The sequence below is a fragment of the Prionailurus viverrinus genome, chromosome D3, assembly GCF_022837055.1.
Source record: "Prionailurus viverrinus isolate Anna chromosome D3, UM_Priviv_1.0, whole genome shotgun sequence".
NCBI lineage: Eukaryota > Metazoa > Chordata > Mammalia > Carnivora > Felidae > Prionailurus > Prionailurus viverrinus.
The window spans coordinates 6,339,858-6,364,134 of record NC_062572.1 but is presented as its reverse complement, the minus strand read 5'-3'; the positions used below and the strand labels follow the sequence as shown (position 1 = coordinate 6,364,134).

At 49.8% G+C, this 24,277-nt stretch overlaps 2 protein-coding genes across 6 annotated transcripts in view; both read left to right on the top strand.

Moving 5' to 3' along the window:
- ATP6V0A2 (ATPase H+ transporting V0 subunit a2) overlaps window positions 1-9,400 on the top strand; it is a 44,485-nt gene extending 35,085 nt beyond the window's left edge. Inside the window, exons 16-20 of one of the 5 annotated variants that reach the window (XM_047826680.1) lie at window positions 1,295-1,414; window positions 2,680-2,799; window positions 4,556-4,673; window positions 5,194-5,263; window positions 5,853-9,400. In XM_047826680.1, coding sequence (XP_047682636.1) covers window positions 1,295-1,414; window positions 2,680-2,799; window positions 4,556-4,673; window positions 5,194-5,263; window position 5,853 — 429 coding nt within the window. In that variant the 3' untranslated portion in view covers window positions 5,854-9,400. Of the gene's footprint in view, window positions 1-1,294; window positions 1,415-2,679; window positions 2,800-4,555; window positions 4,674-5,008; window positions 5,264-5,789 lie in introns of those variants that run through there. The other 4 variants (XM_047826679.1, XM_047826678.1, XM_047826677.1 and 1 more) reach the window with 4 other exon arrangements.
- Window positions 9,401-10,058: 658 nt separating this feature from the next.
- DNAH10 (dynein axonemal heavy chain 10) overlaps window positions 10,059-24,277 on the top strand; it is a 147,762-nt gene continuing 133,543 nt past the window's right edge. Inside the window, 6 exon segments of the mRNA XM_047826686.1 lie at window positions 10,059-10,297; window positions 13,355-13,374; window positions 13,376-13,427; window positions 16,580-16,680; window positions 17,768-17,876; window positions 21,183-21,298. Coding sequence (XP_047682642.1) covers window positions 10,084-10,297; window positions 13,355-13,374; window positions 13,376-13,427; window positions 16,580-16,680; window positions 17,768-17,876; window positions 21,183-21,298 — 612 coding nt within the window. The 5' untranslated portion in view covers window positions 10,059-10,083.

Here is a 24,277-nt window from a genome sequence, read left to right as displayed (position 1 = left end):
TTGTTATTTTGTTGAACCTTTCTGTAGGATGACGTAGATTGTGGGAGAAAGGCACAACGGGAGTTCGGCGGCGCTCAGGTGCCGTGGCCGGGAAGATCACTGAAGGGCACTACCTTATTTAACGCCTCCGGCGTGCCTGAAAAGTGCTCTCCGTGATTATTCTTCTTAACTCACACTAGCCCTCGAGGTCAGTGGTGTCATCCCGGTGGCTCAGGGCAGGCCTGGTCACACAGCTGCCGGCGGAGCCCAGATTTTAGCCCGGTCTGCTTGACCACACAGCTCACGACTTCTGATAGGACTCTGCCCGTGGCCGCCACGTTTCTCCGCATTTCGGGGCACACTCGTGTCGGTGGTGCGGTATGAGATGCTAACGCATACCTGCTACTAGCTCGTACCACGTGGTGCACGCGGCTCTGGGAATCCGCGTCACATGGGGGCGGCCGTGGAGGAAGGCTAGGCGGGGGACCGTGTGATGCCCGATCGTTTGTTTTCATTGCCGCCTCCAGGGCCTATAAAGCCACACAGAGCCACACACTGCAGTGGCTGTATAAGCGCGAATGTGCTTTGCTCTCGATTTCTTTTTAGGTGATGGTAAATATCTGTACTTTAAAAAACGTGTTTACTTATTAATTTTAGAGAGAGAGAGAGAGAGCGCACGAACAGGGGAGGGGCAGACAGGAAGATAGAGGATCACCAACGCAGAGCCTGACGCAGGGCTTGAACTCCCAAATTATGAGAGCATGACCTGAGCGGAGATCAAGAGTTAGTGGCTCAACCCACCGAGCCACCCAGGCACCCTTAAATATGACGACTTTTGAAGAAAAGGCTTTTAGTTTTGTTCTGAATGCTCTTTTAGTATTTTTCTCGTGTAGAAGTGAATCCACTTACTATTATTTAGGTTCCTCACGTAATCTTTACAATGATAATAATAATAAAAACAAGAATATAAAAAAATGTCTAGTCTGTGTTTGTATTCGTCCTCTTTCAGTGTTTTTGGGAAATGACGAGCTGGGGTTTGCCTCTGGTTTAGAATGTTCTTATGCATCCCTCACTGATCTGAACAAAGTGTTATTTTACCGCTCTGTCAGCGGTGTTACTCATCAGTTCTAGAACTCAGCTATGAGTTTGGGAAAAGACCTGCTGGCGAATGCAATTCGGCTTTTGCGTTTACCTTCTGTTCCTCGTTATTGTAAATAAGGAGACATTCTCCTGGATTTTCACTCCTAAAACGCACCAGTGACCCGGCCAGCACGTCCTTGCATTTTAACGGGCTTCCTCCCCTTCTGCGCGACAGGAGCACGTCCAGAGACTGCTGCTGGCCGTCACGGCGCTGTCCGTTCCCGTTCTCTTCTTGGGAAAACCACTCTTCTTGCTGTGGCTGCACAACGGGCGCAGCTGCTTTGGCGTGAGCCGGGTAAGTGTGAGTCCGGACGCGTGTTCGGAGGTGCCTGGTTGTAGGTATAGAAAGAGACGTAAAGAAAACACCTTTCAGAGGGTCTCAGGCTCTTGATGTAAAGCCGGCGCTCCCTTTATCCGGAAGCTCAGTGTCGCCTGTTCCGCAGAAGCTCGCTGCGGAGCCCGCTGTGCGGGCCTGTGGGCGCGGGCCGTGCGGGGATGAACCAGGCCGGCGGGGGGTGTGAACCAGGTCCTCCAGCACTGTTGTCATCGGCAAAGCGCTTTTTGTTCCTCCTCCTGGCTTCTTGACTTTTTTCTTTAAAGTGTCGTTTAATTTAAATAACCTCCCTCAATTATAGGAAACGTGGAACGCACAGGAAAGAGCTCCCTATCCTATCATGTGCTTATAACCAGGGTTACCATTTTGTTAAATTTCTTCCTAGACTGTTTTCCTGGGTGTCCACTTTCTCATTTGATTTCTTTAAAAATAATTGTGATAGACTATACTGTCACCTCCGTCCACGTCCAGAACTTTCTCATCCTCCCAAATGGAGACTCTGTCCCCATGAAATACCGACTCCCCATCTCTCCTCCCCCAGCCTCTCAAAACCACCATCTACTTTTGTTGTTAGGAGTTTCACTCCTCTAGGCACCTCGTATTCATGGACTCATGCGGTATTTGTCCTTTTGTGACTGGCTTATTTCACTGAGCATAATGTCCTCAAGGTTCATCTGGATTGTAACAGAATCTCTTCCTTTTTAAGGCTCAGTAATACTCCGTTGCATGGATAGATCAGATTTTGCTAATCCGTTCATCCATCGACGGGTACTTGGGTTGTTTCTACCTTTCAGTTATCGTGAATAATGCTGCTTTCAGCACGGTGTATAAAAATCGTTTCGAGTCCTTTCAGATTTTTGGATATGTGCCCAGAAATGGAGTTGTTCGATCACATTCTATGATTATTTTGAGGAACCACCGCACTGTTCTCCACAGTGGCTGCACCATTTTACATTCCTACCAACAGTACACAAAGGGTTCCAGTTCCTCTAATCAATACTTATTATTGTCATTTTTTAGATAGTAGCCATCCTAACAGGTATGATATGCTTGCGTTCTCATAAACAACTTTCTAATCTCGAAGAGCCGCATCATTAGGAGAAATGAAGGGGCTCTGACTTTGGATTTGTCAGGTCCTTGTGATTTTAGTATATGTGCTGCCGAAGCGAGCACTGGTCCTTGTGATTTTAAAGGCAATGACTCTGTATTCTTTTGGTTGTTGTTAGAGTGGTTACACACTCGTAAGGAAAGACAGCGAGGAAGAAGTTTCTCTACTGGGAAGCCAAGACATAGAAGAGGGAAATAACCAAATAGAAGATGGATATAGAGAAATGATGTGTGAAGAGGTAATCTTCCCTGTTACTGTCCATAACATTAGACAAGAAGCCAAGCTCTCGGGGTGCCTGGCTGGGTCAGTCGGTGGAGTGTGTGGCTCTTAATCTTCAGGTCATGAGTTCAGGCCTCACGTTGGGCATAGAGTTTACTTAAAACACAAAAAACAAACAAAAAAACCCCTCAAAACCCAAAACACCTGTTACAAAAGCTTCCCTAAATATTGTTTTGATTGTTGCCCATAAGGGTTTTGGCTTATCATTTTGTTGTTTCAGTTTTACAGTGGGATTTCTACTGTTAACATTACATGCTGTCATATTAAGTGGCTTAAGGTGCCATGAGCATTGCTTTCCAGAGATTCTTGTCTCAGTCAGAACTTTGTAGTTGTAAGAGGGAGACCTGATTACATGGACTTCACAGGGAATCTTCTGGCTCATGTCAGGACAGGAGCAGAGTTGGCCTCAGGATGATTGGTTTCCGGGCGTCCAATTCCAAGAAGTCTGGGTTGGTTTTCCTTTGCAAGTTTGCTTCATATTCTGAAGCCAGTTGGCCCCACGATTTTGGAACCTTGGCCACAGCCAGCCCTGAGCTTATTTTCTCCAGTCTTTCAGTCGGAGAGCAAAGTGCTCTCGGCTGATTGTTAGATTAGGAAGCATCCCAAGGAAGAACTATGATTGTCTGGCTGCAGTCCCCCGTCATCCCTGTTCCAACAGCCGCTCCTGTCATCTGCACGGATGGCCATAACCACGGACAGGGTCTTCAGCAAGAGAAGTTTACTGCTAGAAGCCCAAGTTCAAGACGTTGGCAGGGCTGGTTTCTCCCCTGGCCTCCTTCTTGGCTTGTGGGGGCTGCCTTGTTCAACGTGTCATCACGGGGCCTTGCCCTCCGTGGGCATGCGTCTCTTCTTCTAAGGACACCCACACTCGTGACCTCTTTTAACCTTAATTACCCCTTAAAAGGCCCTGTCTCCAAGCACAGTCACGTTGGGGTTAGGCCTTCAATATGTGAATTTGGAGGGGGGTCACGGTTCAGCCCGTAACGGCTGTGGCTGGGGGTGTGGGGTGAATGGCGGAAGAAGCGGTTCCCCCCAAAGAAGGGCGGCACAGCCCTGGGCAGACAGAATAGAGCCGATTCCGCTACTCTGGTCGGCTTTATTTTCTTGGAAACTTTATTTGGCCATCCAGTAAGGGCCAAACAAAATTTCTGACGGTCAACATTTTGTAATTGTTACGTAATGTAGCGTTTTAATTTGGGATGATTGATAATTTATAGGATCATAAGAGAACCAAAAAGCAGAACGGGGAGGAGCGTTAGAGTCCTCTTTCCCAGTGTTTTACAGCCTTTTCACTGCCAGGGGCCCTTTTCACAGTCTCCCCTTGTTGGGCCTGCATTTATGCAGCAGACACGCACCTGTCTTCTGAAGACTTCAGAGTCTTCCAGGCTCGGGGTCGGTCAGCGTCTCTGGTTGCAGTAGGTGTTCCGTGGTCGCTGAGACTGGCCCCAGAGTCGCACTGGGCTGCCCGAGGGCTGTGACACGGGTGCCGCACGGGGGATTCCGGGGGAGCCGGGGCGGCGTGCTGTCTGTGACGGGGCAGTGAGTCGAGCTCAGGCCTTTGACTCGCTGCTCCTCACCCTCCTGCGCCGTCTCCCCAGCCTCCCAGAGGCTGGTCCTTCCACTGAGCGAGGGACGGAAAGTGGACAGGCGTGGCGGTGGGTGGGCGCGTGCGGGCATTTCGGCGACTCTGATGCGTGTTGTGTGATCTCCCTCAGTTTAATTTTGGAGAGATACTGATGACCCAAGTGATTCATTCCATCGAGTACTGTCTGGGGTGTATCTCCAACACCGCTTCATACCTGAGGCTCTGGGCTCTCAGCCTGGCCCACGCACGTAAGTTTTTGCCGAGACCTGCGGTCCCACACTCTGTGCTGAGACGCCCCACCGTGCCGCGGTGAACCCGGGGGGGGCTCTGTGCGACATTTCACAATTCCGAGGGAAGCCTAGTGCCGTCCTTCGGGTACCGCGTGAGCCAGTATTGTGCGGGGACAGCCTCGCCCGTTTGTGTCAGACCTCTCTCTCACGGGGAGGCAGGCCTCTGGGTTTTCCGGCGTGCCGTATCTTCCTCCGTGTTTCACGTGATCGGGAGCTGGCTGACTTTTACATGAGTTACGCGTAGATTATGTAGGTGTGTGGGTTATTTGTGGATACTAATTCAGAATTGTCAGAAGGAGACCCAGTCCCCCTGGCTAAGTGCAGCGACGCCGTGGACGTAAACAGAAGTTAATCCTGCCGAATGACTCCCCCGCAGAGCTGTCTGACGTCCTGTGGACCATGCTGGTGCGCGTGGGCCTCCGGGTAGACACCACTTACGGAGTCTTGCTGCTGCTACCAGTAATCGCTCTCTTTGCAGTGTTGACAATTTTCATCCTTTTGATCATGGAAGGCCTTTCTGCATTTCTCCACGCCATACGCCTCCACTGGTGAGTATGCAAGTTAGCTTTCGAACTGCTATTTAAAAAATATTGGACCCCTCTGCCCACGTGTATAAATAACCCCACAAAATGCCGGCACTTAATAACCGTGTATGTTTAATACTTTGAATTTATCTGGGGCCTGACAGGTTACCTCATTGTAAAACAAAATAAAATTCTTCCGTATTTCGTGATGGTTTACAGCGTATGTCGGATTGCTTGTCTGTGTATGAAGTTACCCGGGTGGGGAGAGAGGTTCTGAATACTCGTGTGTACGCGTGTAGCGTGTGAGGGATCATGACGGGTTCGCGTTTCCGTTACACGTCGAGGAGGGCGACACGGGCAGGCTGTGTGTGTGTCTGTGTGTATCTTATTTAAGTAATAACACGTGTGCCAAGAGAGCACGTACGGAACGAAGCAGCTTCGGCACAGGAGCCGTTTGGGGTTTTTTCTTAACTTATAAATGTTGTTGCAAGAAATGTAGGAAATGTTACTCACAGTCTCTCGTTAATACACGGACATTTTTTTGTTTTAGGGTAGAATTTCAGAACAAGTTCTACGTTGGTGCAGGCACCAAGTTTGTTCCTTTCTCATTCAGACTACTTTCGTCGAAGTTCGGTGACGACGTGGCATGATCACATTGCCGTATCCAAACAAGCTTTCGGATTTATGGAGAATTATCATGTTACAGAATTTCACTTCCGTCAAACTTACGATAGGAAAAATTCCGTCTTCGTTGATTGCCTTATGACATAGCCAAATAATTCTGTAAGATATACCTCTTCCTCATGTTAAATATTTTGTAACGTTTATCAATTTCAGATATGTAAATTTCTTTCAGTTTTTATGGTGAGCAAACTTAAGTTAATGCCAAAAGTTATGTTAAAGTTATTTTTAAAAATAGAGGCTTGGCGGGGAGAAGTGGTTTTGAATGGCTAGTTGAAAATGGTCTTAGCTACTCGAGTCCTTTTCACCTTATTAAAAAAAAAAAAATTACAGCGTTATTCTGTCACTTGAAGTTGTCAGACAATATTTTCCAACAGCTGAAGTTAAGTATAGTTTTTTAAAAAATTTAATGATGGATAATCAAAAGATTCGCATTTATTCTGCTTGATTAAAAGTATGTAAACATTTTGTATCGTATGCTGTCTGGAGCTGCAAGTAGGGGATTGTTTCTACAATTTTGTCTTGTTTTAATAATCGGAGAAAACGGGATAAAATAACATACGACAGATGGTTATCCCACTTGTATATTTTTAAAGATATTCTTACCCTCTTATCCCTATATAAAACCAATTATGATCATTGTATGTTGGAAAGATAAACTGTATACTGAGCCTTAAAACCCAGTGTGACCATAAAAGATAAAATACGGATGTGATTTGAACTTAGGGACCAACTTGTATGATGTTACTGATGTTACCGAACCTTTTAGGGGTTTATACTGAGTGAAGGGAAGGTGAAAAGTAGTATTTTGTATATTTTTATAACAAAATATAAATTAAGATATTTTACCATGAAGAGATTGCACCTGTCCTTGAGAACAGTATAATTTTAATTTTTTTTTTTTTACTTTCAGACTGATTGTAAATAAAGGTCTGGTAAAGGTATTTAGAGTTAATGTAAGCTTTCAAACACCATTTGGATCGGTTGAAAATTCTCTTTAATTTAAATTCATCTATTCACTTGACATTTAGCTTTGAAGGATTTTGAGTCCTGTTGAATGTTTTAATCTACGCAGACAGTCCCCACCTTACCAGTGGTTCCACTTAATGAATTTTGAATTAATGATGTTGTGAAAGCAATACACATTCCGTAGAAACCATACTTGCAGGGTTGAATCTGGATCCTGTCCGGGCCAGCGATCTGCGGCCCCATCCTCTCCCGCCATGCTGGGCAGAGGCCGCAGCTCCCAGACAGCCACGCGGTCGGGAGGGTCAACAGGTGGTACACGGACAGCCACCTGCGCCCACACGGCCGTTCAGTTTGTCACTTTCAGTACAGGATTCAGCCCATTACAGGAGATAGTCAATACTCCCTTATAAAATAGGCTTTGTGGTGGATGACTGTGCCCAACCGGAGGCTCCTGTCCGTGTTTGGAGCACGTCTAAGGCGGGCCAGGCTAGGCTGTGGTGTTCCCTAGGGTAGGTGTGTTAAATGCATGTTCAACTTAGGATGAGACCCCATCGTAAGTTGAGGACGATCTGTAGTTTTGTAAATTATGTTCATTTTTCATATTTTACTGTAATTGATGTTAGGTAATTATTTTCAAAAAGAAATCGGCAGTGTTTTCACTTAACGTTTTGAGGCAGGTGCATGAAAAGGCCTGTTTGTCACCATACACCTTCACCCTGCCTAGTGGGGGAGTTTGGAATTTTCATTTCAAGCTTGGATTCTGGTAGCCCTGGATCTAAGCGTGTCTTTTCAGGTCAAGTCGAGACCTGTTTGCCGAGAGGCATGAACTGAACACGCTGACGTAATTGTGACGCTAACGTTAGACCTTAATTGTGTGGTAAGCCTTCCATGCTGCTCTTTGACCAATTGGGAGTTACTGGCCTTTGTCCCTCGTATTACAATATCAAGCTTCAAACCACGCGGATAAATCCTTGGGAAGTGATTCTGCTGTCAGAGTGCAGTTTCTCCGGAAAGGTCTAACGTTGGACACTCCTGTTGGGTGAATACAAACTCTGAACAGTGCTGTCCCTCACCACTGGCCATCTTCATTACTTTACGCCAAGGATCTGTTGTAATAAAATGGTAATTCATCCTTAGGAAACTCACGATTTCGGGGCACTGTTAGCCGATGAGTAAACGGGGGGCCTGTAGTGTCTGCTGGAATTTTTTAGTGCCCCCACTGGTAACTGTTATGGGCTGTTACAGAATTTTTCATTTTAAGTAACATCTCTTACCAGGGTATAGAACAGAGAGGAAAGAGTCCGTTTTTAATTGAGACCTATGTAGTGGTTATGTATTCTACATAATTGTATAAAAAATGAATTAGCAGCCCCAACTTTGGTGAAAGGCCTCTCTAGAAATAGAGCTTGATCGTGTCTTGTAGGCACTAGGGGAAATTTAATTTTTTTTCTAAAGCTGTAGGTTCCAGTGGCTGCTTTATGTTTAAACTTTATGCTTTGCTTTATGTTTAAGCTGTCTGGTGGAACTATTATGTATATCATTTTTGAGACAGACTTTGTTCCCTTAATAGCAAATATCTGGAGGAAGAATGGTCAATTGTCCGGATGAAGCTATGTATCTGTTTATTTTCCTCAAGAGAACACGTCATGATAAATGTCATGACAGCCATGTTTTCCAGTGTTCATTCAGGTGTTCATTCTGTGTGTTAATGGAGTCCTAAAATAAAAATCCAAGGCATTTTTTCAGGAAAACAACTTGATTTCATCCTGCAAGAGTAAAGAACGTCCTTGTGGTGACGTAGTTATGATCAGTTAAAGAACTCGGGTGTTCTGATGGGGATCATGGTGAGCCCTGTGGACTGTCCATTCCTTGTGGGCAGGACTTTGAAAAGACACCCCTTTCACGGAATGCCATTCTGTCCTCATTTCGGGAATGGGTACTTTATAACAACATTCTGTGCTCAGTTTCCAGTCTGCTGTAGCTTCAAAAGGCCTAGAGTATAGCATAGGTCACTCTTAAGATGTTTATGAATTCGATATTCAGGCATTTTAGGGTCTGACTTATTTTGGAAAACAAAAACAGAACTGCTACAACTGTTCTGCAGTCTGCATTTGAAAACAGTAAAATCTCTTCATTTAAAATTTTAAAGCCAAGTTTGCGTGCATGCCATCTGGTATAATCTCCAGTAAGGTTATTAGGAAATCTTAATTCAAGATGATGAAAATCAGGCAGTTCCAAGTAATAGTTTTCCAACAGCGAGGTCATTGAGGCCGGGCTTTGGTTTAGAATTGTAAGAAATACTTCAGAACATTCCACGTGTTCCTTGATGGGAAAACCCAACAAGAAGGCTAGGTTCTTAGTGTCAGCCTTGTCGTCCAGGGGACTCATCTCCAGGAGGGGAGAGCAGTCACTAAGTTAAAGCTCCACAAATGCATGAAAGGACAACTTTGCATCTTCCTATCAGTATTGAACTTCTTTTTACTAATGAAAAATAAATATATTTTTAAAACATGGGTGTTTTGCTTTATTATGCCTTCACGTGTCTAGAAAGCTAAAGCCAGAAGTCGCCTGTCCCTTCTTGGGACTCCCTCTTCCCTGATCCGTGTGCCAGAGAGAACCTGTCCATTCCTGGAACTCTTCAAGGTGCTTGCTTTCTGAGGTCCTTTGATCCACACTGGCGGGGGGGGGGGGGGGGGGGGGGGGGGGCTCAGACTATCAGTCCTGCCTCACCTCCTACTCTGCCTGGGCCATCTCTGAGACAGTGCAACCTTGACCGGTCGCCTCGCTGGCCTCCTTCGGGGCAGAAGGGCGGGATGTCAGCCCGGGGTGATGAGGATCCTAGGAGGGGCTCCCTGGAGCCCGCAGTGGGGTGTCCCGGGCAACAGCGGCGGTAGGCTCCGGGCTGGACTCGTCGGTCCCCCCGAGTCGCGGGAGCATGCGTGCTGCCCGCTGCTCCGCTCGGCTCTCCGGCCGGCCGGAGCGGCGGGCCCGGATCCGGGGGGAGGCTGGGCGCCACCCGCGGGAGACGGGCCCGCGCCGCAGTGAGCGCGGGGGCCGGGGCGGGCGCGTCCCGGGACGCTGCCGACCCGCGCCTGCGGCGGCCGTTGCCGAGGCTCCCGTTGCCAGGGGCGCCGAAGCCGCGGACGCCGCCCGTCGCTGGGCTCCCGGGGCGCCGTCTGGCCCTTCGCGGCGCCATGGACGACCTGCGGGTGCTGTGGATGCGCGACCGCGTGTACACGGCCTTCGGCCTCACAGACCCCCACCTCTTCGAGGAGCTGCTGAACCGCGACGGTGGCGAGGTCGAGGACCTCATCCTGCACTTCCTCAACCAGACCAAGGACGAGGAGGGCGCCTTGACGCTGTTCTTCTACCGCAAGGTGGTGCCCGAGGAGGTGGAGGTGGAGATCGGTGAGCGCCCCGACTAGGCTTGGACTTTGTGCAGTTCGGCGGCTGCTTTCTGAGCCGCGTCCCCTGATACAGGCCTTAGCCCAGTGTCCCTTCCCGCTGCCCCCTCCCACCCCCCCCGGCTGGATGTCCCCGTTCTATGTGGAAGCAGATCTCAGCCTCACTTAAAAGGGTCCCCTGGTTAGTTCCTGGACCCCCGGAAGGGTGCTTGGAAATCTCCCTTGGACTGTGACCTGTTTCTGGACTTGCTTCCCCCTTCTTTCCCTCCTCTTCTGGCTCTTCTCCACCGTCACTGCATCATGAGAATGCCAGTATATCCTCTGCTGAGCATGCTGTTCCTTGGAGACTCAAAGCTGCCGAGACTGGAGGCACCAGAATGGTGTCGGGTTCTGGGCAGAGGCGGGGGGAGAGGCCTCCTCCCCAGCTCCGTGTCTCACATAGTCACTCACTCTCTGCCTATTAAGACCCTTGGGCAGCTTTATTGGATCCTTTGTGGGGCCCTGGTCATCCAAAGGCCCTGGAGGGGGACCAGGGCATGCCTCTTCATCCCGCTTTTCTATTTCTGTCCCTGCCCCCGGTCAAGTCTTCTCTCTGCTCCCAGCCGAAAATTATATGAACGCAGACAACTAGATGCTGGTGAGGGTGGTGATAGGAAGGAGGGTGGTGGCCAGCTAGCCCAAGATGCTCTTCTAATAGTTAAATGCGTATTTCTTGAAATAACAAAATGGAATCAGGCTGTATATATATCATGGGATGACTCACTTAAATTAAAAAAAAAAAAAAAAGACACAGGTAGTCCTGGAGGGCATTCTCTTAAAAATTCACATGACAGGGGTGCCTGGGTGGCTCAGTTGGTTAAGGGTCCGACTTTGGCTCAGGTTGGTCTCATGGTTGGTGGGTTCGAGCCCCGCGTCGGGCTCTGTGCTGACAGCTCGGAGCCTGGAGCCTGCTTCCGATTCTGTGTCTCCCTCACTCTCTGCCCCTCCCCTCCTCGTGCTCTGTCTCTCTCAAAAATAAATAAACATGAAAAAAAAACCCCTCACATGACATAGAATTACGTACAGTAAAACATGCAAAAGCAACCCTTCACTAACCCTGAAGTCCTACTGCCATTCCTAGTAGGTAGTTTGGTGTGTATCCTGCCAGATCTTGCCCTGAATCAATCTATCATCTATCTATCTATCTATCCATCATCTATCATCTGTATCTTTCTATAATGTTAATATATAGATGTCTAGAGCTTCTAAAGTCAATCATACCATGTATATTACGTTGTGACTTGTCTCGCCCTCAAACGTATCTTGAGAATTTTTCATGTCAATACTGATAGATCTACCTAACTTTACAGGTTTTTTTTTAAAATTTTTTTTTAACGTTTATTTATTTTTGAGACAGAGAGAGACAGAGCATGAACGGGGGAGGGTCAGAGAGAGAGGGAGACACAGAATCGGAAACAGGCTCCAGGCTCTGAGCTGTCAGCACAGAGCCCGACGCCGGGCTCGAACTCACGGACCATGAGATCATGACCTGAGCCGAAGTCGGCCGCCCAACCGACTGAGCCACCCAGGCGCCCCTAACTTTACAGGTTTTAAGCACATTGATGTACCACGCTTACCCATTCCCTAATTAAAGACCATTTACCCTCCTATAGTATTTTACTTCACAAACAAGGCAACAGTGCCCACCCATCTCTGCACACTTTGTGTAATTCTTTGCGACGGGTTCACAAAAGCACAATGGCTGGTTTCCTGGGTGTGTGCATCTACACCGGCTGCCCAAACTGCTCTCCAGAAAGGCCCTGCCAGTCCACACCCAACGGTGGTGAGGTGCCTGTCAGCCAACAGCCTTGCCGACATCCGATACTGTCGGTCTTTTTAACGCTTGCCAATCCCATAGACGAAAGAGGAATGCGCTTGCTTAGTCTATACTACGTGTTTAATAATATTTAGTGGAGTTGAGCCTCTCTCTCTCTTTTTGTTATTTTCTGTAGTAGTTTGACGTTATTTTGTAGTATTTTTCGTTTGTATTATGGTTATTTTTTTTTCTGTAGTAGTTGTTTTGTTCTAACATTTGTTAATGTTATTTGTGGGACAGAGAGAGACAGAGCAGAGAAGCGGGGGAGGGCAGAGAGAAGGAGACACGATCGAAACAGGCTCCAGGCTCTGAGCCATGCAGCCCAGACGCCGACGCGGGGCTCGATCTCCCGGACCGGCGAGATCGGGACCTGGCTGAAGTGCGGACGCTGTATCCGACTGCGCCACCCTGGCGCCCCTAATGTTTATTTTTGAGGGACAGTGAGCCCGAGTGGGGGAGGGGCCGAGAGAGAGGAGACCCAGCGCCCAGCAGGCGGCAAGCTGTGGCGCAGAGCCCGACGCCCGGCTCCATCTCAGGAACTGCGAAATCAAGACCCGCGCCTAAGTCGGGGGCTCAACCTGCTGGAGCCTCCCTGGCGCCCCCTAGGGTTCGAGCCTCTGTTTGTATGCTTGTGTGATCAGTGAGATCAACCGGAGGAACCGCTTGTACCATGCTGCGTCCTTCATCGCCTGGGAGTCTGCCACAGGGGGTTCCTGTCGGGCCACTGAAGCTGTCGCTGCTAACGCGAACATTTCTGTACGACTGTGTGGTTCATAATTGGCGCTGGTCCAGGAGGGCAGAGGGAGACGAGCAGGGAGGCAGAAGGCTCCAGACCGGCAGGTGGCAGGGTAAGGAGCCCGGGGAACTAGCGCCCGAGGCCGGTTTTTAACGCGAGAGAGATCAGGTGCCTGCCTCCCCTCCCCCCACGCCCGCCAGCGTCTTCGGGTTCGTGGAGGGGCCGCTGGCGGTCACTGCACCGGCCGAGCCCCACCCAAGGGCAGGAGGTGGGGAGGGGCTCCCGCGTCCTCGCCGTGACCTTCCTTCCCCCCCCCCCCCCCCCCCCCCCCCCCCTTCCCCGGGACTGGCGCAGGTGCAGGCCCATTCCCAGCGGCGCGCGGTGGGGTGGGGGAGCAGGGCATCAGGTGTCTGGTGGGTGGGGCAGACACGTGTTACTACTTTTGTTCCTCCGTGCTGGCGGCGGTGAAGACGGCGAGACGCCCGAGGCGGGAGGAGGAAGGCGAGGAGGAAGAGGCGGAGGCTCAGCCAGCGGAGGTTGGAGGTGAGTCGCGTGGGGGCGGCTCCCCGCGAGGAGGGAGGCTGGGGCCCGGTATGGGGGACAGAGGTGGGTGCTGGCCGTTCGGGGCGCAGTTACCCGGGCCCCGGGGGGCCCGCAGCCAGCGACCACAGACTGGGGGGGGCCGGCAGCTGCAGGGGGGCGGCCTCCCCGAGCTCTGGGGCCGAGCGCGCAGCTGTGAGCAGGGCCGCCCCTCCCACGGCTCCGGGGAGCACCTGCCTGCCCCTCTGGCCTGGGCCTCGCTTGCCTTGCGACCGCTTCCCTCCCCACTCTGCCTCTGTGGGTCTGAATCCGCCTGTCCTTTCTCTGGTAAAGGCGACAGTCACGGGATCCAGGGTCTGCCCTCTCCGGTAGGACCTCCTCTTTTATATCTGCAAAGACCCTGTTTCCGAAGACAGTCACCTGTGAATTCCACCGGTATAGTACTACGTCCCCCGGCGCCTCGTCCCTGTGCAAGCGGCGTCCGTGACAGCTCAACACCTGTGCGCTCTGTTGTGGTAGCCCAGGCTTCCTTCCCCTCGTGCAAACCACACGCCCCGTTTCTGTCTGGCCAGTCCGAGGCAGTAGTGGAGGATTTTACTGCTGATAGAAAGTGTGAGCTGGAGAAGTTGCTGGAAACACACCTGAACGTGCGAGGCGCCTGATTCTCTGCAGGCTCCGCTTTTCCTGTAGTGATGGGATGGCTTTAGGTTCGTGCTAAGGCTGGGTGTCTCCTGCGGGTGGCTCTTTGTGTCCTTCCTTTATTAAAAAAATTTTTTTTCGTGTTTGTGTAGTTGTTGAGTGGTTTCATTTGATTCCTAGTGTATTTCTACCGTTGATCTAATTCAGTTGTCTACTTGTCCTCATGTCCTGAAACGATTTATTTTGCCCTTTTTCTGGGCAGCTGCATGTATCTTATTAAATTGTATGAAGTTGTTTCAAATTTTAATTTCAGTAGAGTTAACGTACAGTGTGATCTTAGTTTCAGGTGTATAATATGTGATGAGTCAGCCTTCCATACCTCTCACCTAGTTCACCCATCTCCCTCCCTCCCCCTCCTCCACCCCCATAACCATCAGTGTGTTCTATGTAGTTAAGAGTCTGTTCTTGGTTTCTCTTTTCCTTTTGTTCCTCTGTTATGTTTCTTAAATTCCACAGATGAGTGAAATCCTATAGTATTTGTATTTCTCTGACTGACTTATTTCCCTTAGCATGGTACCCGCTAGTTTCACCCATGTCGTCGCAAGCGGCCAGATTTCATTTTTTCTTATGGCCGAGTAATCCATTGTATCTCTATATACACCGCATCTTCTTTATCCATTCATCTACAGATGGACACTTGGGCTGCTTCTGTATCTTGGCTATTATAAATACTGCTGCCATAAACCTAGGGATGCGTGTATCCCTTTATATTAGCGTCTTTGTCTTGTTTGGATAAATACCCAGTAGTGCCATTGCCGGGTCGTAGGATAGTTCTATTAAAATTTTTAACCTTTAAAAAAATTTTTTTTAATGGATATTTATTTTTGACAGAGAGACACAGAGCATGAGCGGGGGTGGGGGGCAGAGAGAGAGGGAGACACAGAATCTGAAACAGGCTCCAGGCCCTGAGCTCTCAGCACAGAGTCCGACGCGGGGCTTGAACCCACGAACCGTGAGATCATGACCTGAGCCGAAGTCGGATGCTCAACCGACCGAGCCACCCAGGCGCCCCTCCAGACGCGTTCAGTTTAGCCAAAATGTCATTCCTTCTGTAGTACAGATTGAGGGGAGAGGATTACAGGGTTAGAAATACAGACCATGAGTCCTCAGGGAGGACTAAATTGGATTTTGACAAGACAGACGGTGGCTATGAGGGCCACAGCCCTATTTACTGCGGGGCTCTAATCTTGCTGAGAGACACATCCATTTCAGCACCAGTCAGTCTCTGGACAGGAAGGACATCTGTGGAAGGACGCTGCTTGGACGCAAAGGCCAAGGAGGTCTTTTCAACAAAGCAAATTAATATTACTTCCAAATCAATAATTAAATGTATTTTTTCTTTTTATTGTGGTAAAATATACATAAAACTTACCATTTGAAAATTTTTGTTTATTTTCAAATTTATTTATTTTGAGAGAAGGAAGAAGAGACGGCGGTGGGGGGGGGGGCACGTAAGAGCGGTGGGGAGAGGTGCAGAGAGAGAGAGGAGACCGAGAATCCCAAGCAGGCTCTGTGCTGACAGCGGGGCTTGGTCTCACGAACTGTGAGATCCTGACCAGAGCTGAGCTCAAGAGTTTCAGATGCTTAACTCATCGAGCCCCAAAACTTACCATTTTAACCACTTCTAGGTATACAGCTCAGCGGCACTGCATTTATTTGGTGCATTTGTTAGTGTGTTTTTGGCTACAGGCTGTTACTGGTGCTCTAATCCCGTTGGTGCTGCTGGCTTTATACCATTTCCTCTGCTGGTGGGTGTGCCGGGCACTTAACCACACCACAGTCGGATCCTCGAGTCTGACCGCTAGCTGTTATCGTTCCCATTCTACGGATGAGAACGTCAATAGTAGACCAGTAGACCCCACACGTTGATTTGATTCAAAAGCCACAATGGCTCCGCCCGGTGCCTTTTGCAGCAAGAGCCAACCCGTTTGGAAAAAGCTCTCCCTTCCCTGTAATTACTGGGTTTCTCAGAAACTCTCAGGGCTGTGACGGGTTCTGAGAGTTCCAGATCCGCACTGATAACAGACTTGAGAGAGATACATTCGTTTTACTTAGATTACCTTTCTTTTCATCCCCCACAAGTTTCGAGTTTCAGAGTGAAGATAGAGTATGTGCTAGTATGTTAGCTATAATTCTCATCCTAATAATAAAACTCCCCTTTAAGTGAAAACCTCAGAGAGATCACTCACTGGACACTGTCGCTGGAACATGCACACACACACACATGCATACACGTGAAATTTCCGACCGAGAACCCACCCAGCAAAAATACAAACGGCTTTCGTCGTTATAACGTGCGTCGAGGCTGCGATTCGTTTGTCCAAAATGTACACGGAGCTTTTAGATACCGTGACTATTGAATGAAATAATGCTGCCGTACAAGATGCGGGTCTGGCCTCGATGGTAGGAAATCTATTCTGATTATTTCATTTTGCACCCTGAACGATATTTTGCAGCCAAGAATCTGCAACTGAGAAACGATTCCGCAGATCAGCTTGTATTAGGCATCGGGGATGAAGAAGTCGACAGAGAGAGTTTAGAAGACCTGCCCGTCAAGGTACGCGTGGCTCCTTCCCCTCCTTGCTGGGGTAACGGGAATGCCATACCCTGTGATGGGTCTGGGTAAGTGACAGTTCATGCGAGGAACATATTTGGAATGGAGACGATAGAATCCTGTGTTGGGGGTCCCCACAACTACCCTCAGGTTGGATGGTTTGCTAGAATGATTCCCAGGACCCAGAAAAACGTTTATACTCAAGGCTATAGTTTATTTCAGTGAGAGGAGGCCGCGTAGAATCAACAAAGAGAAAGGTATGTGGAGCAGAGTCCGGGAGAGAAGGGACCCGAGCCCCCTGCAGGGTGGCGTGGGGGTGCTGCTGCTCCCAGCACGTAGGAGAGCACACGGGAAGTTTTGCCAGTCGGGGAAGCTCACTCAAGCCTCGGCGTCCAGCGTTTCTACCAGGGGTCTGTCGTGTGGGCATGAAGGGCCAGTCTCTAGGTCGCGGGAAGTCAGACCGATGTAGTGTGACCAGGGCCCTAGGCCACCAAAACCAGGCATTCACCACCAATCACGTTGCTAGTCTAAACTATCTTTGTACCCCACGTGTAGACAGTCTAATCTATCTTTGTACCCCAGGTGTCCATCAGGTGGGACATTCCAAGAACAGAGGTTATCACCTGGGAACCGGCGAAGGGCCAGCCTGAAAACCTTTGGGATATGCAGAGTTTGGACAGCCCAGGCCTGCGGCCGAGTTAATCTTTTCACAAATCCCAGAGGTGGAGCTTAAAAGCCAGGATGTGAGCATTTAGCCCGGCCTGTGCTAAATGAAATGACTAACTGCTCCATGAATATACCCTACCCCCCAAACCAATTGGAAGCCGGCTTGTTGCAATTTACAAGCTAGGAAAGGGCTCAGTCTGGACATTTCCCGGGTCGGTTTACTCCCGTGTGGCTGCGCTGGCCAATTAACAGCAGAGTCAGACTGAGTGTTCAGGCCTGGGTCCTTCATGGTGCGTGGTCCCCCCCGTGTCGGCCAGGGGGACCAGAACGCACTGACAGGAGTGCTCAGGGGCACCCGAACGTTAGGTTGTCTGGGTGAGCAGATGTATCTCAGCCCGTTGATGTTTGGTTCCCCATGTTCCAGAGAACCGTTAAGCACATCGTGGAAAAGACATATCTCCATGTGCTTTGTACTCCCGTTCCTGAGGAGTTCCTGGACCAGAATGTGGTGTATTTTCTCCGAAATACAAAAGGTATAGTTCTAGTGTGTGTGTGAGTGTGGGTGTGTATGCACGTGGGGGTGTCTCTGTGAGATTCTTCATTTTTACGCTTTCTTGAGAATACAACTCTTTTTTTTTTTTTTTTTTTTTTTTTTTAGTACGGTCGATCCTCAGTATTCACGGATTCCATATCTGCAAATTCACCTACTCGCATTTTTTTCGTAACCCCCAAATCAGTACCTGCAGTCGCTTTGAGGTCATTTGGGGCCAGGCACAGGATGGGGAAACTTCTGAGTCCCCCCGTGTGCCTGTTCCCAGCTGAGGGCGAACGCGGTGACAACGTTTTAACTCTTGTAAACAACTGTTCCTACTGTGATCTCTTTGGTGCCACGGTTTTCACATTCTTTTGTGCTTCTTGTTGGCGATTTCACTGTTTAAAATGGCCTCAAGCGTAGTAGTGAAGCACCGTATTCCTGAGTGCAAGAAGGCTGTGACGGGGCCCCAGACGACATAGGTGTATCAGGTACACTTCGATCAGCTGTCAGTTATAGTGTCGGCTGAGGTCCATGCTAGTGAATCAACAGCGTATGTTGAATAAGGTGTCTGTTTCTTTTTTAAGTTTATTCATTTATTTTGAGGGGGAGGGAGAGAGAGGGAGGGAGGGAGAGAACATGAGCAGAGGAGGGGCAGAGAGAGAGAATCCCAAGCAGGCTCTGCACCGTCCGCACGGAGCCTGATGCAGGGCTTGGACTCATGAACCACAAAATCATGATCTGGGCTGAAACCAAGAGTTGGACGCTTAACCGGCTGAGCCACCCAGGTACCCCTAAATGAGGTATCTTTACACAGAAACGCACATAAAGCAAGGTTACGTGTTGATGGCTGATAAAGATGTGACCGGAGGAGTGCCTGGGTGTTTCGGTTGGTTGAGTGTCTGACTCTTGATTTCGGCTCAGGTCATGATCCTGGGGTCCTGGGATCAAGCCCTGTGCCTGCTTGGGATTGTCTCTCTCCCCCCTCTGTCTCTCTCCCCCAATTGCATGGGTTCTCTCTCTCTCTCTCTCTCTCAATCTTTCAAGAAAGAAAGGAGGAAAGAAGAAAGAAAGGGAAGGGGTGAGGAAGAGAGGGAGGGAGGAAAGAAATATGACCAGAGGGGCACCTGGGTGGCTCAGTCAGTTAAGTGTCCAACTTTGTTTCAGGTCATGATCTCACAGTTCATGAGTTCGAGCCCCGCATCAGGCTCTGTGCTGACAGTGCAGAGCCTGCTTAGGATCCTCTCTCTCTCTCTCCCTCTCTCTCTTCCCCTCCCCCACTTGCATTTTTCTCTCTCTCTCAAAATAAGTAAATCACCTTAAAAAAACGTGACCAGAGGCTGCAGAAACCTGACCTTGTATGTCCTATAGGAGCAATGGTTCAGTATTCGCTAATTCCTTGTTGGAGGTGACCTCGCAGAACAGAATTCCCACGAATAATGAGAGTTGACTGTATGAATACGTTCTTGGTTCTATTGTAACAATTAAAGGGAGATGCAAACTGTTGTGGCCCTGAGTTATAAGAAACTCTTTGGGGCTTTGTCCACGTGGGCTGTGTGATTTAAAGCCGAGGGGCCGCTTGGAGGCCACGTTCATCCCGCAGGGTGACTTCCGGGCGGGATGTTCCCTCTGTGCATTCCTGCTGCCCTCGTCCATCCTGGGTGCCACCTGGGTGCTTCTGGTGACACCCCCGTCCCCCCAGTGGTTGTCACTCTCGTGTCTCTTCTGACCCCTGGCTCTTCCTCTTGCCTCATTCGATTCAGGCTGACTGCCCACCCTTCCTGCCTGCACGTTCCCCCCGTTTCTTCCGCCTTCGCCTCCACGGAGGCTGCGCATACGTAGCTACATTTTCACGATTCCCTGTAAATCCTAGAACAAGCATTATGTTGCGTTCTTTTTCTCTCTTCTGAACTTTGATGGCGTTTTGGGTCAGGGCCTCCCTGCCGGGTGACTCTGCCCACGTAGGCGGGAACCAGAAGTAGGGAAGACAGCTTGTAGAGGCTCGCGCCCCCTCATCCCTGCTCAGTGCTCTCCTCCAGGACAGCACCTGCCACGGCGCACAGGCCGCCAGCTGGGCAGCAGCCGCGTCTCCTCGGATTTCATCACTGGACCTTCTCGTCGTCTTTGTGTCTCGCCGTTTCTCTTCCGTCGAGATCAGCCTCTCTTTCTCCTCCGCTCTGGGTTCTTAGGTTCTTTCCCCTTAAAATAAATTTACTTAAGTAAAAAAGAGTTTGCTGTAAAGAAGTGTATTAAGGAGAGAATGTCTACACAGCTGTGGGACCAAAGCCAGTGAGGTAACTGCCTTGGTTGGTGTATCTGCTGTGTTTCCCGGTTAGATTGAGGGATGGGCCCAAGTGACCTTCAAAATGTGTACCGTGCGGGTGGAGTAAAGACATGTAAAATAAAACGTGGTTGGAGAATAGGCTGTTACCAAATCTGTCTTTAAAAATACCTGTGGCTCTGGGGCGCCTGGGTGGCTCAGTCGGTTAAGTGTCTGACTTCGGCTCAGGTCATGACCTCAAGGCTTGTGAGTTCGAGCCCCGCATCAGGTTCTGTGCTGGCAGCTCAGAGCCTGGAGCCTGCTTTGGAGTCTGTGTCTCCTTCCTTCTGCCTCTTCCCCAGCGCACTCTCTCTCTCTCTCTCTCTTTCTCTCTCTCTCAAAAATAAGTAAACATTAAGAAAATTAAAAAAAAAATAAGAAAAAAATACCCATGACTCGGGCGCCTGGGTGTCTCAGTCGGCTGAGCATCCGACTTCAGCTCAGGTCATGATCTCGTGGTCTGTGAGTTCAAACCCCGTGTCGGGCTCTGTGCTGGCAGCTCAGAGCCTGGAGCCTGCTTCAGATTCTGTGTCTCCCCCTCTCTCTGCCCCTCCCCAGCTTGCTTTCTCTCTGTCTCTCAAAAAATAAATGAACATTAAATAAATACCCATGACTCAAAAAGGACTCTGGTGATGAACTGGGGAGGCATCGCTGGGAACGGGGACCCAGGGAGAGCAAGGAACCCAGCAAACATTTCCAGAAAATGCTACTGTTTCTATTCTTGCCTGACTTCAGACAACTCCAGCCAGATCCACCAGTCTGTGCAGCTCTGTGAACCACAATGCGTAGGGTTTCTTTTTGATGTCTCAGCGGCCGAGGGAGTCGTTTGCACAGACATTAGCATCATGTTGAGCCTGTGCCTGGAACATTCGTTGGTAGCTCCTCGGGAAGAAGGAGCAGATTCCTTGGAAGGTCCAGATACACTTGGAAGGTTCACTGCCTGCCACTTCCCCACGCGTCTCACCCTCTGAATCTGTTCCCACACAGAGATGATCTCTGAAGCTACCAACATGAAGGAAGCCATGGAGATCATGCCCGAGACCCTGGAGTATGGAATTATCAACGCTAACGTGCTTCATCTTCTGAAGAATATCATATGTCAGGTAACTGTGGACAAAGGGAAGGGACCTCAGCATTTTGTAAGACTAAGGCCACTTGATTCATTTACTCCGCAAGTAATAAATATCCAGCGGGTGCCTCCGTGGGCCCTGGTGGCAGAGCGGCGAGGAGCACGGACTAGGTCTCTGTGCTCCAGGAGCTTATTCTGGGGAAGGACACGAAACACAGATTCATAAACTGGAAAATAACAGGCAGTGACAAGTGGCATGAGTGAAATGAACCCTAGTAATGTGATAGAAATGGACTGTGTGTGTGTGCAGGGAGTGGTGGTAAGGGATGGCCTCACTGAGGAGGCGATGTCTGATGGGCAAACAAACAAAGACTCTCACGAGCAGGCTATTCTAATGACAGGTTGTTAGGGATGTGACATTAGGGAAGTGTGATAGGGTGGGGTTGAGGTGGTCAGGAAAGGCCCCTTTGAGGGCATGGCATTGAATTGAGGCCTGAATCAGGTGAAGGGGTCAGACCTGTGAAGATCTGGGGGGAAGAGCGTCCTGGGCAGGGAAGATAGCTTGTGCAAAGGTCCTGAGGCAGGAGCAGACATAGCCTGGTCCAGGAACAGAGGGAGGGCCTGTGCGGCTAGAGAGTAGTGAGGAAAGTTGGAAAGGAGGGTAGGTTTTCAGCAGGGGAATAACATGATCTGGTTGGCATCGTTCCTCTGGCTGTTGTGTGGAAATCGTACTGTGGGAGCGAGGGTGAGGGCCGAAGGCAAGAGTGGACCAGTTGGAGTCCGTGGAAGTGTCTGTGGAGGGGGATGGTTGTCTGGACTGGAGTTCAATCAGGGGAGGGAGTGGGAGGCAGGCCGTGTCAAGAATCTGTTTTGCTGGGGAGAGGGCCAGTGGGGCTTGCTGGTGACTTGGGTATGGAGGTTTTGGAAAATGGAGAGTCACGAGGGACTCCCTAGGGTTCGGTTGGGGATGAGCGGCCGGGCGGGTCACTAGAGAGATGGGTGAGGGCAGAAACCGATCTGGAGGGAAAGCCAAGAACTCTCCGGACATTCGAGCTGAGGTGTGACGGGCTCAGGGAGAACTCAGGGCATTCCTCCGGAAAATATTTATTGAGCACCTACCGTATTCCACTGAGCGAACAACTCGGCCGAGATCTGCCTCACGGAGTGCTCGTTCTAGTCAGGAAGGCTTACATTAAACAGGATCTGTGAGAGAATCTGCTCGGTTGAGTCTTGAACAGCATGATTTGAACCACACGGGTCCACTTCTACGTGGATTTTTTCCAATAAATACGTTATAGCGTTGTAAATGTATTTTCCTTCTCAATAACAGTTTTTCCTCGAGCTTGCTTTAAAATTTTTTTAACGTTTATTTATTTTGGACAGAGAGAGAGAGAGAGAGAGGGAGAGAGAGAGAGAGAGAGACACGGGGCATGAGCGGGGGAGGGGCAGAGAGAGGGAGACACAGAATCGGAAGCAGGCTCCAGGCTCCGAGCCGTCAGCACAGAGCCCGACGCGGGGTTCGAACTCACGGACCGTGAGATCATGACCTGAGTTGAAGTCGACGCTTAACCGGCTCAGCCACCCAGGCGCCCCTCTTCTAGCTTGCTTTATTGTTAAGCATACAGTATATAACACGTGGAACATACTGATAAGTGTTAATCGACAGGTGATGTTACCGGCAAGGCTTCCGTCAACAGGCTGCTCTTAGTAGTTAAGATTTGGGGAGTCAAACGTCATACGTGGATTTTCTTTTTTTTCTTTTTCTTTTTTTATTTTTATTAAAAAAAATTTTTTTTAACGTTTTATTTATTTTTGAGACAGAGAGAGACAGAGCATGAACGGGGGAGGGGCAGAGAGAGAGGGAGACACAGAATCGGAAACAGGCTCCAGGCTCTGAGCCGTCGGCCCAGAGTCCGACGCGGGGCTCGAACTCACGGACTGTGAGATCATGACCTGAGCTGAAGTCGGCCGCTTAACCGACTGAGCCACCCAGGCACCCCAATATGTGGATTTTCAACTGCACGGAGGGGGCGTTGGCATCCTCACCCTTGCGTTGTTCAAAGGTGAAAGGTAGCGTGCTCAATAGTGATGGGAGTTAAGAAAGACGAGGTTGGGAAGGGGGTAAGAAATACTGGCAGGTGGTAAAGGTAAGGGTTTTGAAGTTTTAGGCCGGGTGGCCAGGAACACCTCAATAGCATTTTTTACCGAGACCATTGCACTTGGCTCCTGATAGACCCCGGCCGCTGCCCTCACCCCTACGTTACTTTATCCATGTGCCAGCCAGAGTGTGGCGATGGTGCGAGGCCAAGGGGCTGGATAGAAGCAACCAAGGGAGAGGCCGCCGGAGGAGGGGATGGGGGGAGGGGGAGCGCTAGGGGCAGGGTGACACGGCACCCGTTTACCGTTTTGAAAATGGGGCAAATAGAGAAAAGGGTCCAGGTGTTTATTCTGCCTCCTCTACGTGAAATGCACTGGGTGATTAAGTAGTAGATGAGAGAAGCGTCTCTTTATAAAAGCATTTCAGCTATAAAATAAAGAAGTGTTAGGATGAGGCTATTTTGGTTGTGTGGCTCCCAGAGGTTCGCGGATCTTGTCATGGAACAAGCGGGCGCTACCGTCCGAAAGGAGAGGAAACGAGACATTGTCTGTCTCCTGAGCCGTTAGTCTTGGCAGAGGGATTCTGACGGAGTGTCTGGACCCAGTGGGAGATACGGAGCGCACGGGGACACAGCGAGTGTCACTGGGAGTGTGCAGTCAGCAGAACCCAGACTGGGAATCCGCAGGTCAAACATCCTGGGTTCTTCAGTGAATCGGAAGTGCACGTACCTCGTCCTCAACGATGGACCAAAGTTTAAGAAGAAAAGGCAAAGCTACAAGCCCAAACCAAAACTCAACCAACCAACCATCCAACTGACCCACAGGCATTTAAATGGAGGAGGGAGGGCACAAGTGAGCGAGGGGCAGAGAGACAGGGAGAGAGAGAGAGAATCCCACAAGGGGCAGAGAGAGAGAG